Source organism: Rhinolophus sinicus, linkage group LG12 (genome assembly GCF_036562045.2).
Source record: "Rhinolophus sinicus isolate RSC01 linkage group LG12, ASM3656204v1, whole genome shotgun sequence".
Taxonomy (NCBI): domain Eukaryota; kingdom Metazoa; phylum Chordata; class Mammalia; order Chiroptera; family Rhinolophidae; genus Rhinolophus; species Rhinolophus sinicus.
This window is the reverse complement of record NC_133761.1, coordinates 32,952,416-32,970,739: the sequence shown is the minus strand read 5'-3', so window position 1 is coordinate 32,970,739 and position 18,324 is coordinate 32,952,416. Positions and strand designations below refer to the sequence as shown.

The 18,324-nt window shown below is 43.7% G+C and overlaps 1 protein-coding gene and 1 long non-coding RNA gene across 6 annotated transcripts in view; both read left to right on the top strand.

Moving 5' to 3' along the window:
- The window catches only part of MATN2 (matrilin 2), a 145,399-nt gene that overhangs the window by 67,632 nt on the left and 59,443 nt on the right, over nucleotides 1-18,324 (top strand). For 4 of the 5 annotated variants that reach the window (XM_074317012.1, XM_019714989.2, XM_019714991.2 and 1 more), the window contains exon 4: nucleotides 2,282-2,404. The exons of the other annotated variant lie outside the window; for it this stretch is intronic. In XM_074317012.1, coding sequence (XP_074173113.1) covers nucleotides 2,282-2,404 — 123 coding nt within the window. The remainder of the gene's footprint in view (nucleotides 1-2,281; nucleotides 2,405-18,324) is intronic. 5 annotated transcript variants of the gene reach the window in all.
- On the top strand, nucleotides 2,411-3,654 carry LOC141567927 (uncharacterized). Its single transcript, XR_012490916.1, has 2 exons — nucleotides 2,411-3,237; nucleotides 3,341-3,654. It is a non-coding gene; the product is annotated as an uncharacterized LOC141567927 (long non-coding RNA).

The following is an 18,324-nucleotide window of genomic DNA, read 5'->3' as shown; positions in this document are numbered from 1 at the left end:
CCGAATACTCATCCGTAGACTTTTACAGATGGAAGTTTTACTCTATCTTAGTAAAAAAATGGGATTCTTTTGGTTGTAAGTAATAGAAATTCAACTTGAACTAGCTTTAGAAAGGGGAGATTGTATTCATTACTCATGGAAATATGGAGAAGAGTAATGAGTGACAGTCCTGTTTTCTCTCCATCTCCTCTGCTTCTGCATGGACTCCTCTGGTCCATGGGCAGGAAACATATCAGCCCCCTAGGTATACTTGCACTTGCTTTAGCCCCCTTTTTCTCAGTTCTAATTCCTAAATGCCAAGAAAGGACTCTGATTGTCAAACCCTGTGCCACCCAGTGGTGGCCAGGAGTGGGGCTGCCTCATACCAACACAGCAGCTCCCACAGTTACTGTGTATTTGAAGTGAGAAGAAAGGGCATTTTCTAGAAAAACGGGGTGCTGCACAGACAAAACAGTGTCTGTACTGAGTATCCCTAAACACTGTTCATGCCTTTATTCTACTGGTAAAGAAATAAGCCAAAAGGAGCTACCCAACTTACCTGAGCTTTCCTCACCTATTCACGGTAGAGGGGGACTCGAACACAAGTCTTCTTCTGGCTTCTAATCCAGCTCTTTTTCCATCACACCAAGTTACGGTCTCCTGGTTTCAATTTTTTTTATGGTACACGGCCCAAACTAGCCTGAGTAACAAACTATCACTCCAAAACCCTAAACAAGAGTTCTTTTAATTTTCTCATTTGACAGGTGATGAAGAGGAGTTTAGAGAAATTAATTCATACAATGCAATACATAGTAAGTGGTGAAGCTGAGCTTTAGTCTGTTTCCAGAAGCTGTCCTCTTCACCACTGTGCTGTCTGCTCCCTCACAGATATTTTCTCTGCCTTAACATCTCCTGTCTTCTTATTTTATCTGCCAGCAAGAACCCATGTATGTAAAACAAAATAAAAGCCATCAGGTTTGTCCTCTGCTACATAGCAATTAACACGTATGAGCATTCGTTCCTCAGGTACTGGGCACCGACTGTTCTAAGCACTTTGCCATTTTGATTATTTTAACCCTTATAAGGTCCTTATGAGGTAGGTACTATTTTATCCCCATTTTATACAAAGAGTTTAATAAAAACAGGTATTGATTTATTGCACATCAACGTAAAAATGACTGATTCAATTTAATCTATGAACTTTCCTAATGTTATTTGTATTTTAGGAGCTAAAACACAATCATAAACTCAGAACAATCATTCTAAATTGCATTGTTACAAAATAAAAAAGTTTTACTCCCCTAGTTCATTTATTGATCACCATAGTTTTTACTTAGATGTAAAGAGACATATACTTAAGAATAACATTGATTTTTATCAGTCCCTGAGTTTTCCTGAGCACTGGATTAATGGAATTGTTCTTAGCTTTTGAAAGCCTCTTTTATTTTAGCCTCTATAAATATATTTCCATATATGGTCATCCTTTTTGTTTCTGAAAACACTTGCATAACTTGTAATTGTTTATACTGATGTTTGTAAATTGTAAATATGTTCAAGTTGCATCATTTTGAGTAAAGTCATAAATTAAAATGTTAAAAAACAGTAAGAATTTTTATGAGCTCCACACAGACTTATGTAAGAGTTGATGTATCTGAAAGCTGTGGTACTTCAGAAACTAAATGCAGAAATATTTTTAAAGAGACATAAAGCTTATGGAAACATGGACTATATGAATGCATTTTTTTACTCCAAAATTTTTTTGTGTAACACTTTTGCATATGAAAATAATTACACTGCTCTTGGGATTTATGATTCTGAGAAATTGTTGGTTCTTAGCCACATCCTCATTTAACTATAATAGCTTTTCCTCCAGTTCCGTTGCTCCCTACTGAAAGTGCACACTTTAGCCAAAGCCCCCTCTGGTATTTGCAAACTTTCTGATCCCCCTACCCACCAGTTGGGTATTACTAATTGAACCATAAAATTTCTCTTTTTGGAGGTCATTTTGACCTATTATTAATCGGATATTGGCAATTTCATATGGCTCAGCCTAACATCATTGCCCTTTAACCCTCTGAGGCCGTTTATCTTGATATTGCTGGTGCCATTTATCTATAATTGTCTTGTCCCACCAGAGAATATAAACCACCTTGAAGGTAAGGACTGCAGCTTGTTTCTCTTTGGGTCCCGCTCTCTCCCTCACAGAGTAGGTTCTGAATAAATGTTTGTAGGGTGAATGAAGTTAGAGGGGGCAGCATTGTTGTCTTCACTTTCCTTTCAGCAGCTGTATCTTTCCTTTCAGCGGCCCACATGTGCAGCCTCCTGGAGCATAACTGTGCCCACTTCTGCATCAATACCCCTGGTTCATACATATGCAGGTGCAAACAAGGGTACATCCTCAACTCGGATCAGAAGACTTGCCGAAGTAAGATTGCTTTGCTGATGTATCTGTACTGTTCTCCTCTTCTCTCCCTATTTCTTTTTTTTTTTTATCTGGGCCTATTTATTCATCTTTTTATCTGGGCCCCTCACCCAACTAAGTCATCTCCTCCCTAAGGGTAGAAATGAAGTTTTGTAATTTGTGTATTTTGTGTTGGTCCCGCCACCACCTCTGCCATCATAGCCCCTAGGCCAGAGCGGGCACATAGTAGGCCGTCAGGAAGAGTTTGAAAGGTGGTTGGAGGCGCCTCCTCGGAAGTAGCCGCCTTGAATTCATGAGCTGGTGCCCTTTAAGTCCAAGCTGTTCTTTAGGGAGAACCGCTGAAGAGCCTTTTCATCCTGTCTCTTTTAACTGTACGCTGAGGAACTGTTTTTGTACAGTAGCTTCTCTGAAGCATGGACTTAGGATGAGTTAGTAATGTCGGCTGGGAGTGATCATTCAAGTTCTGTTTTAGAGGTGTGCAGGGGTCTACTTGCTTTGGTGAGAGACACTTTATGGGTCTAAAGAAAAACGGGCAGACAGATATACAGTATTAATAGAAGTCATGTTGTTTTTTGGCCACACCTGAAAACTAGACACTATACTGACATGTGAGCCAGCATGAGGTCATTCACCTCTTAGAGTAGAGAATTACCCAAAGGCTAAGTGCGTGCCCATACATTTTTTTTCAAGTTGTAAATAAAGCCACTCTGTTAGCCCAGAGACAACCAGACCACCAAAGCAAGAAAGACACGAGGAAGACCAGCCCACGTGGAGGCGGATAAAATTCAGCTAATTAAACGCATAGTTCATTCAATGCGTAACTGATACACCGCATGGTAAGCAATTAAGCATTAATGGAAGAGGTTTCACAAATGGCTGTAATTAGTATCTCATTTATAGAGCCAAACCACATTTTCCTTTTGTCTTCTCACTTTTCAGTTTCAGGGTTGAGAGTGGTTGACTAGAGGCCTCCCTGCCCTCCCCACTCCCCAGGATTAGGGAACATCTGCTTGACTCCTCCAGTTCTGTGGCCTGGAGAAGCCCACAGCCCTCACACCCTGGAACCCCAGGGGCTCTGTGTTCTTGGCTCCTCTCAGACCCTCGGATCCTAGGTTGCTGAGTGCAGCCGGAATCATCCTGCTCTGCTTCAACCTCTGATCCTTCTTCAGTTTCCACAACAAAAATCACACCAAATATTCATGGGTTTAATAAAATTTACTGGAGACCTGGAGGAACCCAGGAAAGGTCACACACTGCTCAGCCAACAACCTACACATCTTTTTAGCCATCTCTCTGTCCTCTTCAGGTGCTATCCTTGTGTGGGGACAGAGCCAGGAATGCAGTTTCCAGGCTCCCGCCCTCACGTGGAAAGGTGCTGGCTCAGGTAGTAAATGGCTATCAGCTGTGATTGGAATGGCCATCAGCTGTGACTAGTTGGCCGTCAGCTGTAACCAGTGAGCCATTGGCCACTAATATAACGGCTGTGGCTACGCTAGCAGAAAACGGGGGCTAGCAGGAAGATGGGGGCTGAGCTAGCAAGAAAGGATTGCAGTTAGCATGGCGGATTGCAGCTAGCAAGTGAGGTGGGTTGGCAGAGAGAAGTGGACGGCAGGTTGTGGACAGTGTGGCTCCTGCTTCCTGTGTCTCCAACCCAGCCGCCAGCGAGAATATAGTGGTATGACTCCCCTACCTATGGCTCCGTGGGTGTTCCTTTTTGGCCTCACCATGTCCTGTGTTCTTATGTGGGGAGCAGGACCAGAGACCCCGCATGACACCTTGTCCCCCACCCAACCTCTTCAGGAGCTCTCCCACCCCAGGGGGTTTCTCTATAGAGTGTTCAGCCTCCCAGCACCTTGTTAACTCCCTTCCTGCCTTTCCCTTCTTAGAAGCACAAGAAATTCCTCTCCTTGTATCATGCCCCAGTGATCTGCTGGGACCCGGGAATCTGCTGATGTCCATTTTCTGTGGGCTGGCTTAATCAAGCTAGAGGAATTTTGAAACCAGCAAATAAAAAGCAAAAAGTTCTCCCCTGATGTAATGAGTAAGGCCTTCCCCACACACCAGGGTTTTCCAACCTCAAGCCCTGAGGCCCCCAGGCTCTCCCAAAGTGCTGGTCTGGCATTGGCTCCCTCCCATCTAGGGCTGTGGGTGCAAAGAGTGTGAAGCAGAAGCAGAATCGGCCTGGCCTTCAGACAGGCTGGTCAGGTGGAGGGACAAGAAGACCCGTGGGGAGGAGGGATATGAACCCAGGGCGGTGGTTCTCAAGCTTCAATAACTCAGAATCACCTGGAAGCTGAATCTGGTCCTTACCCCAGAGACTCAGAGTCAGCAGGTCTGGAGTGGGGCCCAGGAGTCTACATTTTCAGCGAACTAATGTAGATTGCTGCCATGCTTTGAGACTCACTGGCATCAGGCAGCGAGGGGAGGGGAGGGAAGGGCTTCCAGTTAAGGGAGAAGGGACAGAGCCAGAGCCAGGGTTCTGCCACCCCATTTGTCTGAGCCCTCCAGTCACTCTGAAGCAGTTCAGCTACCTTCCCTGTCATCACCAGGCTTAGCTTAGTAAGTACAGTCATAAAGAACAATTTTCTCTCAGAAAAAGGTAATAAATCTTTTGCTTGCCTGCCTCAAATTGGTAGAAAGAACAGGGTCTTTATAGTCTGCAGACCTGGGTTTGAATCTTGGCATTATCACTCATGGGCTGTGGTTATCTCATCCTGAGCTCTTATTTAAACACCTTGACCTAACTTCCTCACCCTTGGAATGGGAAGGGTGGTGATAAATTAAGATGTATCTCATTGATACATCCATGTTAGACTATGGTTTTGGTCTGGTGGACAGTTAAAAGTTGTGCCAAGGGAAGGATGGGCTATACCCTGACCTCTGTTTGAGTTTCTTTCAGGGACATGTCACTGCCAACACCAAGAGAGACTCAGTGGGCCTGGAGGGGAATGAGACACAGCTATTTCCATTTTTTTGAGCACATATGATGTGCCAGGCAGCATGAAAATTACTGGAAATAAAATAGTGAATAAAATAACAATGGTCTTGTTCTCTTGGAGCTCACATTCTTGCATGGGAATAAAATAAGCAAAGTAAAATAAACAATCAAGGCAATTGCCACCAAAAGTGATTGCAGCCCAGCTGAGTGTGCTGCATACAAGGTCGCCTAACTATAGCTACTTATGAAGTGTTCACTATGTGCCAGGAGCTCTCCTGAGTGCTTTATATTTGTTATCTCATTTAATTCTCAAAACAGCTCTTAAAGTAGGTTTTATAATAGTCATTTTACAGATAAGGAAAATAAGGTACAAGAAAAAAGATTAGACAGTTTACCCAAGGTCATATGGCTAGTAACGTAACCAAACCAGAATCCAAATACTGTTACACATGACTCCATATTCCTAGCTCTTAACCCCATTTGATGCTGTCCCAGGATCCTTGAGGGCCCCCAGATGGCAGCAGGGCAACTCTGCAACCAGAGAGACTTTGCAAGCCCAGAAAGACAGGCAGGTTCAAAGGCTCACCGATCCCAGGGAGACTCAGAACTAATTCGCCAGGACTAACATTCAAATGATTGTGACTGACCCCCCCCCCCCAAGTTCTCTACCAACTGCTGTGATTTGTCATTGTACAGAATGATTGTGTGAGGGTCTCCTAGGCAGCTGTGTTCAAACACACACACACACACACACACACACACACCATATCCACCATTTTCTATTTATACTCTTCCTGTGTGATGAGAGGAAACAGACACAGCTAATTCATGGTTCTTCAGTAGAAGTGGACTTTGGCTGTCAGACTTTTAGCTCCCTCTCCCACATAATCCAGGAACTGAATTCTCTCCTGGTGTCCCACATTGACAACAGTACATGCCCACCACTGTCGCCCATCTAAGTCACCAGGTCATTGCAAAGCTCCTGCATCTCACCTCCAGGCAACCTGGATCAATGGTTGAGCTGAAATCCTACCTTTAAATCTTCTCTGTAATTTCTACCTTTGATCCTATTTTTGCCATCTGAAGTCATATACCTAAAAGTGTATTTTTTTTCCTAAATAAAAAGAGAAAGCCCTTTGATTATTAAAGAGTGTTATCAGGGCTGGCCCAGTGACTCAGGCGGTTGGAGCTCCGTACTCCTAACTCCAAAGGCTGCCGGTTCGATTCCCACATGGGCCAGTGGGCTCTCAACCACAAGGAACCACAAGGTTGCCGATTCAACTCCTCGAGTCCCACAAGGGATGGTGGGCTCTGCCCCCTGCAACTAAGATTGAATACGGCACCTTGAGCTGAGCTGCCACTGAGCTCCCGGATGGCTCAGTTGGTTGGAGCGTGTCCTCTCAACCACAAGATTGCCAGTTCGACTCCCACAAGGGATGGTGGGCAGCGCCCCCTGCAACTAAGATTGAACATGGCACCTTGAGCTGAGCTGCCGCTGAGCTCCCGGATGGCTCAGTTGGTTGGAGCGTGTCCTCTCAACCACAAGATTGCCAGTTCGACTCCCACAAGGGATGGTGGGCTGTGCCCCCTGCAACTAGCAACGGCAACTGGACCTGGAGCTGAGCTGTGCCCTCCACAACTAAGACTGAAAGGACAACAACTTGAAGCTGAACGGCACCCTCCATAACTAAGATTGAAAGGACAACAACTTGACTTGGAAAAAAGTCCTGGAAGTACACACTGTTCCCCAATAAAGTCCTGTTCCCCTTCCCCAATAAAGTCTTTAAAAAAAAGTCTCTCTCTAAAAAAAAAGTGTTATCTACCACTCCTCTCCCCCATTAATTTTCTCTTCTTCAGGGGAAGCATACATATCTTTAGACGACCTGATTTCGGGTCTCTTTACTGCCAAGATAGCCCTCTTCTAAACACGAGTTGGTCAGTGTCTCAAAATGTGCTCCTCCTTTCAAAGATTAGGTCAAGCACATTAAATAATCTTGCCTTCAAAGTTCTGTCCATATGAGCAATTTGGAGTATGCAAGAGGCCAACCCTGGATTCTTCTGTCCTCCAAAAAGTCTTCCCCATCCAATACCATTATATGAGATAGATGCAAAAGCATTAGCATACTGCCTAGCTTGTAGTGCTCAGAAGTTTATGTCCTTCCCTTTCCACATTAAAAAAAAAAAAAAATGGAGAAAATCCTCGTGAAGTGTGCCTGTCTTCACACCTCTATTTCCCCCATCATTCTCTGCTTGAATTACCACCAACAAGAGAGAACTTTATCTTGCTTCCTTTTCTTTATTTTTTTAAATAAGGAATTTCCCCTTCCTTTCCCTCTCTCTGGAATATTTAATCTATCTGGAAGAAAAATGAAAATGCAACATTTAGAAAACCTCACTTGGCAAAATATGTAAACTTTCTTGTCCAACTTTCTCATTTTTCTCTGTCTCAAGGACCATCCCAAATACATTTCACTGCTTTCTTTAGATCTGTTCCTGACATTATTTTTTTCAAACTACATAAGTGATTTAATAGCTTTTATATTAGACTTTAATTAAGGGACATCATCCAGAAAACCAGTCACATTATTAAAGAGAGAAAACTATAACCAACATTCCTCATGAATTTAGATGCAAAACTTCTTTAAAATTTAGCAGATAGAACCCATATGTATAATATAATCAAGACCAAATGGGGTTTATCCCAAGAATGCAAGGTTGGTTTAACGTTAAAAAAATCAACGTAATTCACCATATTAACAGACTAAAAATGAAAAACATATGATCATTTCAATACATGTAATAAAAGCATTGGACAATACTCAACATTCATTCACGTTAAAAACTCTGAACAAACTACAAATGAAAGGGAAATTGCTCAACTGAATAAAAGCCGTCTATGAAAAAACCTACAATTAACAGCATACTCAAGAGTGAAAGAGTAAATGCTTTCCTCCCAACATAAGGAACAAGACAAAACTTCTATTCAACCTTGTACTGGAGGCTCCAACTGATATAATAATGAAATAAAAAGATTCCATTTATATAAAATTTTAGAAAATGAAACCTAGTCTATGTGACAGCAGATTAGTAATTGCCTGGGGTCAGGGTGAAAGGAGAGGCAGGAGGAGAGGTTACAAAGAGGCACAAGGAAAATTTGGGGCTTTGGAGGTGATGGATATGTTCATTATCTTGACTATGGTGATGTGTTGATATGTCAGATTTATCAAATTGTATACTTTAAATATGTGCAGTTTATTGTGTGTCATTTATAACTCAATAAAACTAATAGATTATATATAATACATATTCAGAACAAGGTGTTTGGGGAAGACAAGTAGTGCTGAGACAAAAGCCTACAAGGGGTCAGAGAAAGAGCGATGGAAAAATCAGGGAAGACGTTACAGAGGGAGGGGTTTTTCTAGCAAGTCAAAGAAGAGAAGAAGAGAAATGGGGGATGCTAAGTAGATCAGATTGTCTGTCGGGGATAGTTTGTTTGGGGCATTAGTGGGGGTGGAGGGAAGGAATGTAAGCTGCAACAAATTGGAGTGATCTGATTCTGAAGCTGAGTTCCAATAGTGATCTTTGGTGAGTTGGGGTGATGAACACAGGGCGTCAAGGATAAAAACCACATTTTAGTAAACTGAGTCCTGCAGTAATATATATGGAGGATTAGAAGTAGGTAGAGAGTGGGGGCAGAAATACCATCTATCCATTCATTCAGGACTTATTTATTTATTTATTTATTTATTTATTTATTTATTTATTTATTTTTTAAAGCAGTTCTGCTAGTTGAGGAACATGCTTTTTTTAATATTTTATTGGGGAAGGGGAACAGGACTTTATTGGGGAACAGTACCTCCAGGACTTTTTTCCCAGTCAAGTTGTTGACCTTCCGATCTTAGTTGTGGAGGGTGCTGTTCAACTTCAAGTTGTCTTTTCAGTCTTAGTTGTGGAGGGTGAAGCTCAGCTCCAGGTCCAGTTGCCATTGCTAGTTGCAGGGGGCACAGCCCACCATCCCTTGCGGGACTCGAGGAGTTGAATCGGCAACCTTGTGGTTGAGAGCCCATTGGCCCATGTGGGAGTCGAACCAGCAGCCTTTGGAGTTAGGAGCACGGAGTTCCAACCGCCTGAGCCATTGGGCCGCCCGAAGAACATGTTTTTATTTTTTCATTTTTTAAAGATTTTATTGGGGAAGGGGAACAGTGCACTTCCAGGACTTTCTCCAAGTCAAGTTGTTGTCCTTTCGATCCCAGCCACGGAGGGCCCAGCTCAACTCCAGGTCCAGCCGCCGCCACTAGCTGCAGGGGGCACAGGCCACCATCCCTTATGGGAGTCAAGGAGACCAACCGGCAACCCTGTGGTTGAGAGCCCACTGGCCCATGTGGGAATCGAACCAGCAGCCTTCAGTGCTAGGAGCACCGAGCTCCAACCACCTGTGCCACCAGGCCAGCCCCCATTCAGGGCCACCCCCGGTCAGTACTTATTGATTCCCTTCTATGTGAAGATAGTATTTCTCTTACATGTTTGAAACCTTCGGAACACTCAGATCTTGGCTTCCCTTGTGCTCCTCACATGAGGAGCAGAATAGGAAAGATGCAATCAATTTATAATTCTAATCAGTTTGGTCAAATTAGTACATGTGTTTCTTATACCCACAGAATTAATTAGGAGACACAGCAGTAATCCCTGCCCCAGGGAGGCGTTTATGACATAAGATGGGGCTTGGGGGTGGAGGATGGTAGTAGAATTTAGACTGACAGATAGCTTCAGAGAGGAAACCTGTCTGTTTTGTGGGAAAACTAGTGAGTGCAGGAAAAAGCCCACACAAGTGGTTGGGTGCAGCTAGAGATGGAGGGTTAGAGATCAAGGAAAATGCCTGGCTGGGATGTACTTGGTGGTTGTTATTGACCTGCAAATGGATGAAATCTTGGAAGAAGAAAGGGAGTGTGGGAAGACAAGGTCAGTGTCTAAACTTTGGGGCAGCCGGCAGTCAGAGAGTGGAGCAAGCAGGCTGTGCACGTAGCTTCAGAGCAAAGGGCTAACAGAGACCTGCTGAGTGGAGTAAGTTCCGTCATGGGGCTTTCTCATAACCCTGGCTCCTGGGCTCAGAAACTTGGAAATCATTATGTGTAGTGTGCTCACCTTCTGGCTGTGCCAGGGATCAGGGATTTAAAAAAAAAAAAAAGTAATCTGAGTGAGTAGAGCCCTATGGGAGAACTGAGCTGACTAAATGTGAGTGGAGAATTGCCAGTTGTGAAATAATTATTACACAGCAGGGGAAAATGAGTTTGAACCTTATACAGCTTCTTCTTTCCTATTTTCATAAGCACCTCAGAGTGGGGTCAACCAGATAGCACCTTCAGCTTCGTGGAGGGGGGAGGGAATACAAATTCCCAGGCCCTACCCTAGACTTGTGGAATCAGGGACTTGGGGTGGGGCTTAGGAATGTGTGTTTTAATAAGCCCTCCGAGGGATTGTAATGTGAGCTCAAGTTTGAAAACCACTGACCTAGATGTTGTAAACTAGATCTCTCCTGGGAGATTCCACTCGGTAGGGTGTTTATATTAAGTACGTGATGATGTGAACAGCCCTTTGGAAATTGCAAAGTGCTCTGCAAGAGTAGGGCATTATTCATTCACGGTTATTATTTTGATCAACCTATAACTCGGTCAGATTTACTTACATTTTAAGGGTTTATTTTGGGGTCATTTTCTTTCTTTTCCTTTCTCAAAAGAAAACTAAAATCTTGTTAGTGATCAGGAGAATTGATTGAAAAAGAATGGTAACAGTTGGGGGTAAGGAGGATGCAGGCGCAGCTGGAGTTTGCCTGAAAGGACAGGTTTGTTTTTCTTGGTGACAGTCGGTTTGTTTGTTTCCTCCAGCGTAGAAGCACAAGGCCGATGACTCACATTTACTGTTGAAAGTCTTTAAATCCAACTGCAGCTGTCAAAATAAGATTAGTGCTTTCAGACATGATGAAAGAAGGAGAACAGTCCCCAAAATGTGGGCTTGGGTTTTGCTTGAGTTTGTGGAGTCCTAACTCTGACCGAGCTTTCCAGTTGGAGTAGGTGGAAATCCCATTGTTTCCCACTTGAGTGAAATAACAGCCTTAATAATACATTTCTCTTCTCTCTTGCTGTGATAGATAATTTCTGATTTTTACGTCTCAGGCTAAATAACAGCAGGAGCAATAAAAAAGTGGAGCATGTCTTCAAAGGTGTTCATTTTGCTCTAACTCCAAAGGAGAGAGTAACTGTCATTGGTGTCAACAGCATGCAATGTGCCTTGTATAAAATTCTGAAAAGTCAGTAAAAACCTTTTGATTTCACCCAGGATGATGTCAGCCACAGCAATCACAGTCTTTGTCCCGTGCTCCTTGTCCAAAGTAGCCAGATAAAACTTTTCCAAGTTCTCTGGGCTGAGGCGCTATGCCAGGGTTTCGAGATCACAAATGAAGGAAGGCATTTAAATCTAGAGTACGTAGGAGAGCCTTGGGGAAACACGAAGACTGATTTGAGCACCACTTTGGGGCTCGTAGGTATCTGTGGGGACAGAGCCAGGAGTGTAGTTTCCAGGCTCTCGCCCTCACGTGGAAAGGTGCTCACTCGGGTAGTAAATGGCCATCAACTGTGATTGGATGGCCATCAGCTGTGGCTAGTTGGCCATCAGCTGTAACCAGTGAGCCATTGGCTACTGATATAACTGCCGTGGCTACAGCAGAAAATGGGGGCTAGCAAGAAGATGGTGGCTGAGCTAGCAAGCGCAGATTGCAGTTAGCAAGTGGGATCAGTTGGTTGGCAGAGAAGTGGACGGAAGGTTGCAGATCATGTGGATCCTGCTTCCTGTGTCTCCAACCCAGCCACCAGTGAGAATATAGTGGTGTGACTCCCCTATCTATGGCTCCGTGGGTGTTCCTTTTTGGCCTCACCATATCCTGCGTTCTTATGTGGGGAGCGGGAGCTGAGACCCCGCATGACACCCTGCATGACAGTATCAAATTCTCACTGATTTATTTCACCTGGGAAGACTGAGCAGACACAGTTAAACATCCCTGTGGAGACAGAGTCCCAGAGGGCTGTTGCCAGGCTCTCCCCCTCATGTGGAAAGGTGCTCAGTCGGGTAGTAAATGGCCATCAACTGTGATTGCATGGCCATCAGCTGTGGCTATTTGGCCGTCAGCTGTAACCAATGAGCCATTGGCCACTGATATAACTGCTGTGGCTAGCAGCGAACGGGGGCTGGCAGACGCGGATTGTGGATTGCGAATTAGAGAGGCGAATTACAATTAGCATGGCAGATTGCAGTTAGCAAGTGAGGTTGGTTGGCAGAGAAGCAGATGACAGGTTTCAGATCGCGTGGCTCCTGCTTCCTGTGTCTCCAACCCAGCCGCCAGCGAGACTATAGTGGTATGACTCTCCTATCTATGGCTCCATGGGTGTTCCTTTTTGGCCTCACCATATCCTGCGTTCTTATGTGGGGAGCGGGATCAGATACCCCGCATGACACCCTGCATGACAGTATCAAATTCTCACTGATTTATTTCACATGGGAAGACTGAGCAGACACAGTTAAACATCCCTGTGGGGACAGAGTCCCAGAGGGCTGTTGCCAGGCTCTCCCCCTCACGTGGACAGGTGCTCACTCGGGTAGTAATTGGCCATCAACTGTGATCAGATGGCCATCAGCTGTGGCTAGTTGGCCGTCAGCTGTAACCAATGAGCCATTGGCCACTAATATAACTGCTGTGGCTAGCAGCGAATGGTGGCTGGCAGTCGCGGATTGTGGATTGCGAATTAGAGAGGCGAATTACAATTAGCATGGCAGATTGCAGTTAGCAAGTGAGGTTGGTTGGCAGAGAAGCAGATGACAAGTTTCAGATCGTGTGGCTCCTGCTTCCTGTGTCTCCAACCCGGCCGCCAGCGAGACTATAGTGGTATGACTCTCCTATCTATGGCTCCATGGGTGTTCCTTTTTGGCCTCACCATATCCTGCGTTCTTATGTGGGGAGCGGGACCAGAGACCCCACATGACACCCTGCATGACAATCCCTCCTAAAATTCTCCAGAAACTAAGGCAAACAAGCAAATTTTGTTGAATGTCAGCTATGTGCTAAGGATTGTCCTCTGGCAAGGCATTTGCTTGAGTTTGGTGAGATTTTGTTATAAAATTCAAAATTGCCCACTTTGCTGTATCATCAATTCAGCATAGAACTCATAAACCAAAACTTAGCCAAAGATACGTGACATTTAAAGAAGTCTGAATCTAATGTCCAAGTGTGGAGTTTTCATAGGCATCCAATAAAGTGACACTAACTAGAATTGTGATGTAGGCAAAATTTGGTTGGGGTCCACCTCTTCTCCATACTTAACTAGGCACACACCATCAAAACCCTTCTTTTACCCTCGTCTAAGAGAAAAGGAGGCTAATGTTTGTTGAGTACCTATCAATCTGTCAGGGGCTTTTCTCATCTACATTATCTCATTTGGCCCTGCAATAACGTTTTCTCACCGCTTAATTATTTAACTTCTATGAAAACTGAATCTCCTAGAAATCACTTGTGTGAAATCACACGAGTCACCCAGCTGCAGCCAGGTCTGGCTCCAGAGGCAATATTCTTTCACTCTATCTGATTGCCTCACTCCCACCCTGTCTAAACGAGAATAACTGTCCTTTATCTCCTCCAAGGTTCAAGTCCCTTGATCCCTACTTTTTCATATTACCTCCCTCAGGTCCTTGTATAAAATAATATTTTTAGTAGACTGTCTTCTAATCACAGTATTTAAATAGAAGTTCCCTTCCCCATACACTCTCAACTCCTTTTTCCTGCTTAATTTTGTTCCATAGCACTTATATCATCTGATATAATATGTGGTTTTACCTGTTTATTTTGTTTATGTCTGGCCCCTGTCAGTGTTGCGCTGGTAGATGTTTGATAACCAGATCTCTAGGGGAAAAAACTCTGATTTGTAATGTTCACCAATTCCTGTGGTGTAAATACTGCCACCATGGCTGATTTCAAGCTACCCATTTGGCCTTGCTGAATGCGGCGTTGGGAGGAGGTGTGCATAGACTGTTGTGAGTCAGTAGGAGTTGGCTCCCACACACTGCTGGCTTCCCACTCGAATGAGCTCCACGGGGACAGGGATCAATCAATTGATTTTTTTTTAATCTATTTTATTTACTGTTGTTTTTCCAGCACTTTGAACAATTTGACAAATTAATTCAGTCTGTCATTCAAATATATTTTTAAAAATTGACCACATGCCAGACACTATGTTAGTTACTTGAGCTTAAAAGGCTAAACAAAAGAAGCACTACCCTCATATGGCAAGGGAAAGAGATATTAAATAAATGATTGCAAATTAAGTATTAAATTATAATTGTGGTAAGGGACACTATGGGGGAGTGGTCAGGTAAAAGCCCCCTGAGTACTCCAGGCTGGTGCTTTCAAGTCAAATCAACAAATGTCCACTAAGAACCTGCCGTATGAAGTGTATGGTATCATACAGGCATCTTGAGGAACACCAAGACTTATTTGGTTCCTCTCAGAGCTTACAGCCCAGGTAAGACTAGTGCGAGAGGAATACCTGACAACTCTGTGTTTGCGTTCACATAGATGTGGGTTCATCTGTCCATTCACAAGTACCTACTGAGCACCTGCAATGTGCCAGGCACTGTGCTGGGTACTGGGGATGCAGCAGACAGCAAGGCAAGCAGTTCCTTAGCTGTCATCATAATTCTTCTGGTGTCTGCACCTGGGGGCGGTCTCCCAGATGTCACTGTGCTCTGAGCCCACTTCTGGTATGGGAATACCTCTTGCTGGGGATGAGAAGGAGGAGGAGTTTTGTTCTCATCTCACTCATCTTCCCATGACTCGATTTCTGATGGAAGAGAGTATTTTTAGGACCCTAGGAACATCCCTGTTGGGAGACAGGGGATATGGCCTTTGCCACTGTTCATTCAGAAAGTGAATACTTATGGAACACCAACTAAATGCACTCGGACATGGCGCTAGGCTCTGGGGAATCTAGACTGAGGCAGACCAGCTCATATGCCAGTGGAGCAGGGGGACATGTGATCAGGTCTCTCCAATACCAGGGGATAAATGCATACGTGCTAGAGTGGAGCCATGTGTATGGTGCTAGGAAGTCAGAGGGAGGAGGCTGGAAGCCCAGCCAACTTGGAGAAGCTTTCCTGGAGGTGACATTTGACTGAAGTCGTGAGCCATTAGTGGGGGTCACCAGGAAAATAAAGCTTGAGAGAGTAATGGGAACTCTGAATCTAGTGCTTCTCCCATCCCCCGTGGTTTTATCACCCTTCGGGCTATGAGAAAAAGAAGTGCTGTTTTTCAAAAGCATAAGGAATCATCCAAAAACATCTGTATTTGTTTCAAATGGAAGTGACCACTGCCAAAAAACAACAGTTGTTTTGTCAGAACCTAGTCTGTATTTATTCCTTTGTCTTTGTTTAATTAAATTTATCCCTCAATGGTTTCCTTTGGGACAGTACAGATCATTAGTGTCCATAAATCCCCAACGTTCCAAAAACAGTATGAAAGGAAAACGTGAATGAAGCCAACTGGCAAGCTTGCTGTATGTGGGACCATTCTTCTGGAATGCAAGCCATAATCCTTCTGTTCTTACCACACTTTGCACCCTCATATAGAATCTGAGAAGGGACAAAGGACAGCTAGAATTCTGAGATATGTTTAAAGGAGGAAACTGAGTCTGGTGGTCTCAGTTAATGCTAAAGGGGGAGCTGACTTCTGGGTCTGGGCACCTTGCCCTCAGAGGGTTTTGAGGACTTTTTAATCCAGTAGGTTCACCAACTCTCGACCTGGCTGCACACTGGAATTATCTGGGAACTGTCAGTATCCCATCCCTAGTCATTCTGATTTAGGGAGAAGGGTGGAGGCTGAGCATCAGGATTTTCAAAAGATCCCCAGATGGTTCTACTGAGCAGCTGAAAATGGCACTGCTGCTTCTGTAGCTGGGACCTTGCAGTTATTCCCAGTCTGTCCTATGATTGTCCAGCCCTGTGCTGAAAGGAATAAGCATTCATTGTCTCACTCTGCCTACCCTATGGGAGGAAGTCTTTTGGAAGAAAAGATCATTGCTTCAAGCTCCTGGTTCATTGCTTTTGAAATGCTAATTTTAAAGGGGTTCTTTTGTATGGCATAGATTTTTTCCATTGTTATGAAAGTTCCTGTTATAAAATCTTATTAGAAAATTTGAAAGCAGAGTTATAAATAAGAGAATAAAAGTTACCTATGCTCCCACCACTCCTTCCTAACCACTGTTAGGCAGGGTTCCTGGTGGACACAGAGAAGGGGCAAAGCAGCAGCTGGAGCAGAGTGGGGAGGACCCAGGGGGAGAAGCTCCTGTCCCCCACCTCCAGAGATGGACTTGGGGTTTGAGAGGTAGGTTGTTTCAGTGTGCTAGAGTATCATTTTTTGGCCATAAAGCCTTTGTACAGGGATGCTCCCTTCCCAATTCAGGAGCTTAGTTTGGCATGGGAGACACAATAACGACATCACTACATAAAGGCCTATGTGATCAACATTGTGATACTTGCCAAGAGGGAGAAGTGCAGGGCTGCACTGATGGGTGAGTCCAAGAACTCTGAAGAACACTTGAAGGTCCTCATTTCAAGAGGTTAATTTTCCCATCAACATGTAAGCAAATCAAAGAGCTACTTCAGCCTGGAATTCAGAAAACTACAGCTATTCCCAAACAAAGCAGCCATCTTCATGTAACTGTGCTAGAAGTCCTTTAAGTTTCCACCAGCTCTGAGACAAACTGATACTTCAAGATGTGTCCTTCTAAAGCACCCCTCGCATGAAGTCATCTGTGTCCCTTTTAAAGGATTTTACTTTGAGTGGTCCCCACTGCCGGCTGAATGGACTTGAGAGTACGCAGCCTGCTGTCAGGCCCTCTGCCATCTGGTGTCAATTGTCCTTCCAATCTGCCTCTTGCTACTTCCCTTGGAATTCTCAGAGTGAATTCAATGACGAGGCCTGTCCTGCTTTCCTCCATTTCTGCATTGTTACACTGTTCCCTCCACACAGAGCACCATTTCCCTCCCTCCATTCTCTCACACTTGCCTGCTGGCTGTTTCTGATCCACTCTTGCCCGGAGGTAATCTGTCCCTTTTCTGAACTCCTTGTATTGTCAGCATCTTTTTATGGAGTTCTGGTATGTTCTATCACGTATTTTACTATTTATGTAAGGTGCATCTGATAGCCACTCTGGCCTTTTCACTCCTCAAATGGGGCTAGCTTGTTCTATCGCAATTTGCATTTGCCGTTCTTTCAGTCAGGAACAGTCCTAGAGCTTCAAGTTACTAACCCTTAGAAAATAAGCTGTGTGACCCCAGGAACACTTTTGTTTGGTTCATCACTATCTCCCTAGTGCATGGGACAAAGTAAGTGCTTCATTAATTGAATAAATGAAGAGTATCCTGCGATTCCGACTTTTCTTAGATCTCTGGCCTAGGCTTGTAACTAACTGTAGGTTTTGTCATTCTTTAATTATTTGCTATAATTTTGCATGAGCTGAATGAAATTTTTTCTGGTTATTAGTATTTTCCTTATATCACAATCCATTGGAAATCTCAATGGGAAATCTAAGAAACAAATATTCTGGTAATAGATAAAGGAATTTGCACCTATAATTTTTTTCACCTACCTTATTGATTTGGGAATGAAAATACTTCTTTTAGCATTTCAAAACCAGAATCCTTATTTGTGGGATCTTAGACTTTTTTAATGTTATGATGTAGATTTTATTTTAAAAAAATATTTAATGCATTTAATAGATGTGATGAATAAATCAGCTTTTATATTTTTATCAATTTGATATTTTATATTTACCTAAAAGCATAATAAGCTATAAAATTCAAAGACCTAGGAGACTACATTAAAGTGTAGCTATTGGATTCGGGGATTAATCAATCTTTCTAGTTAATTGACTTTTTACCATAGCTG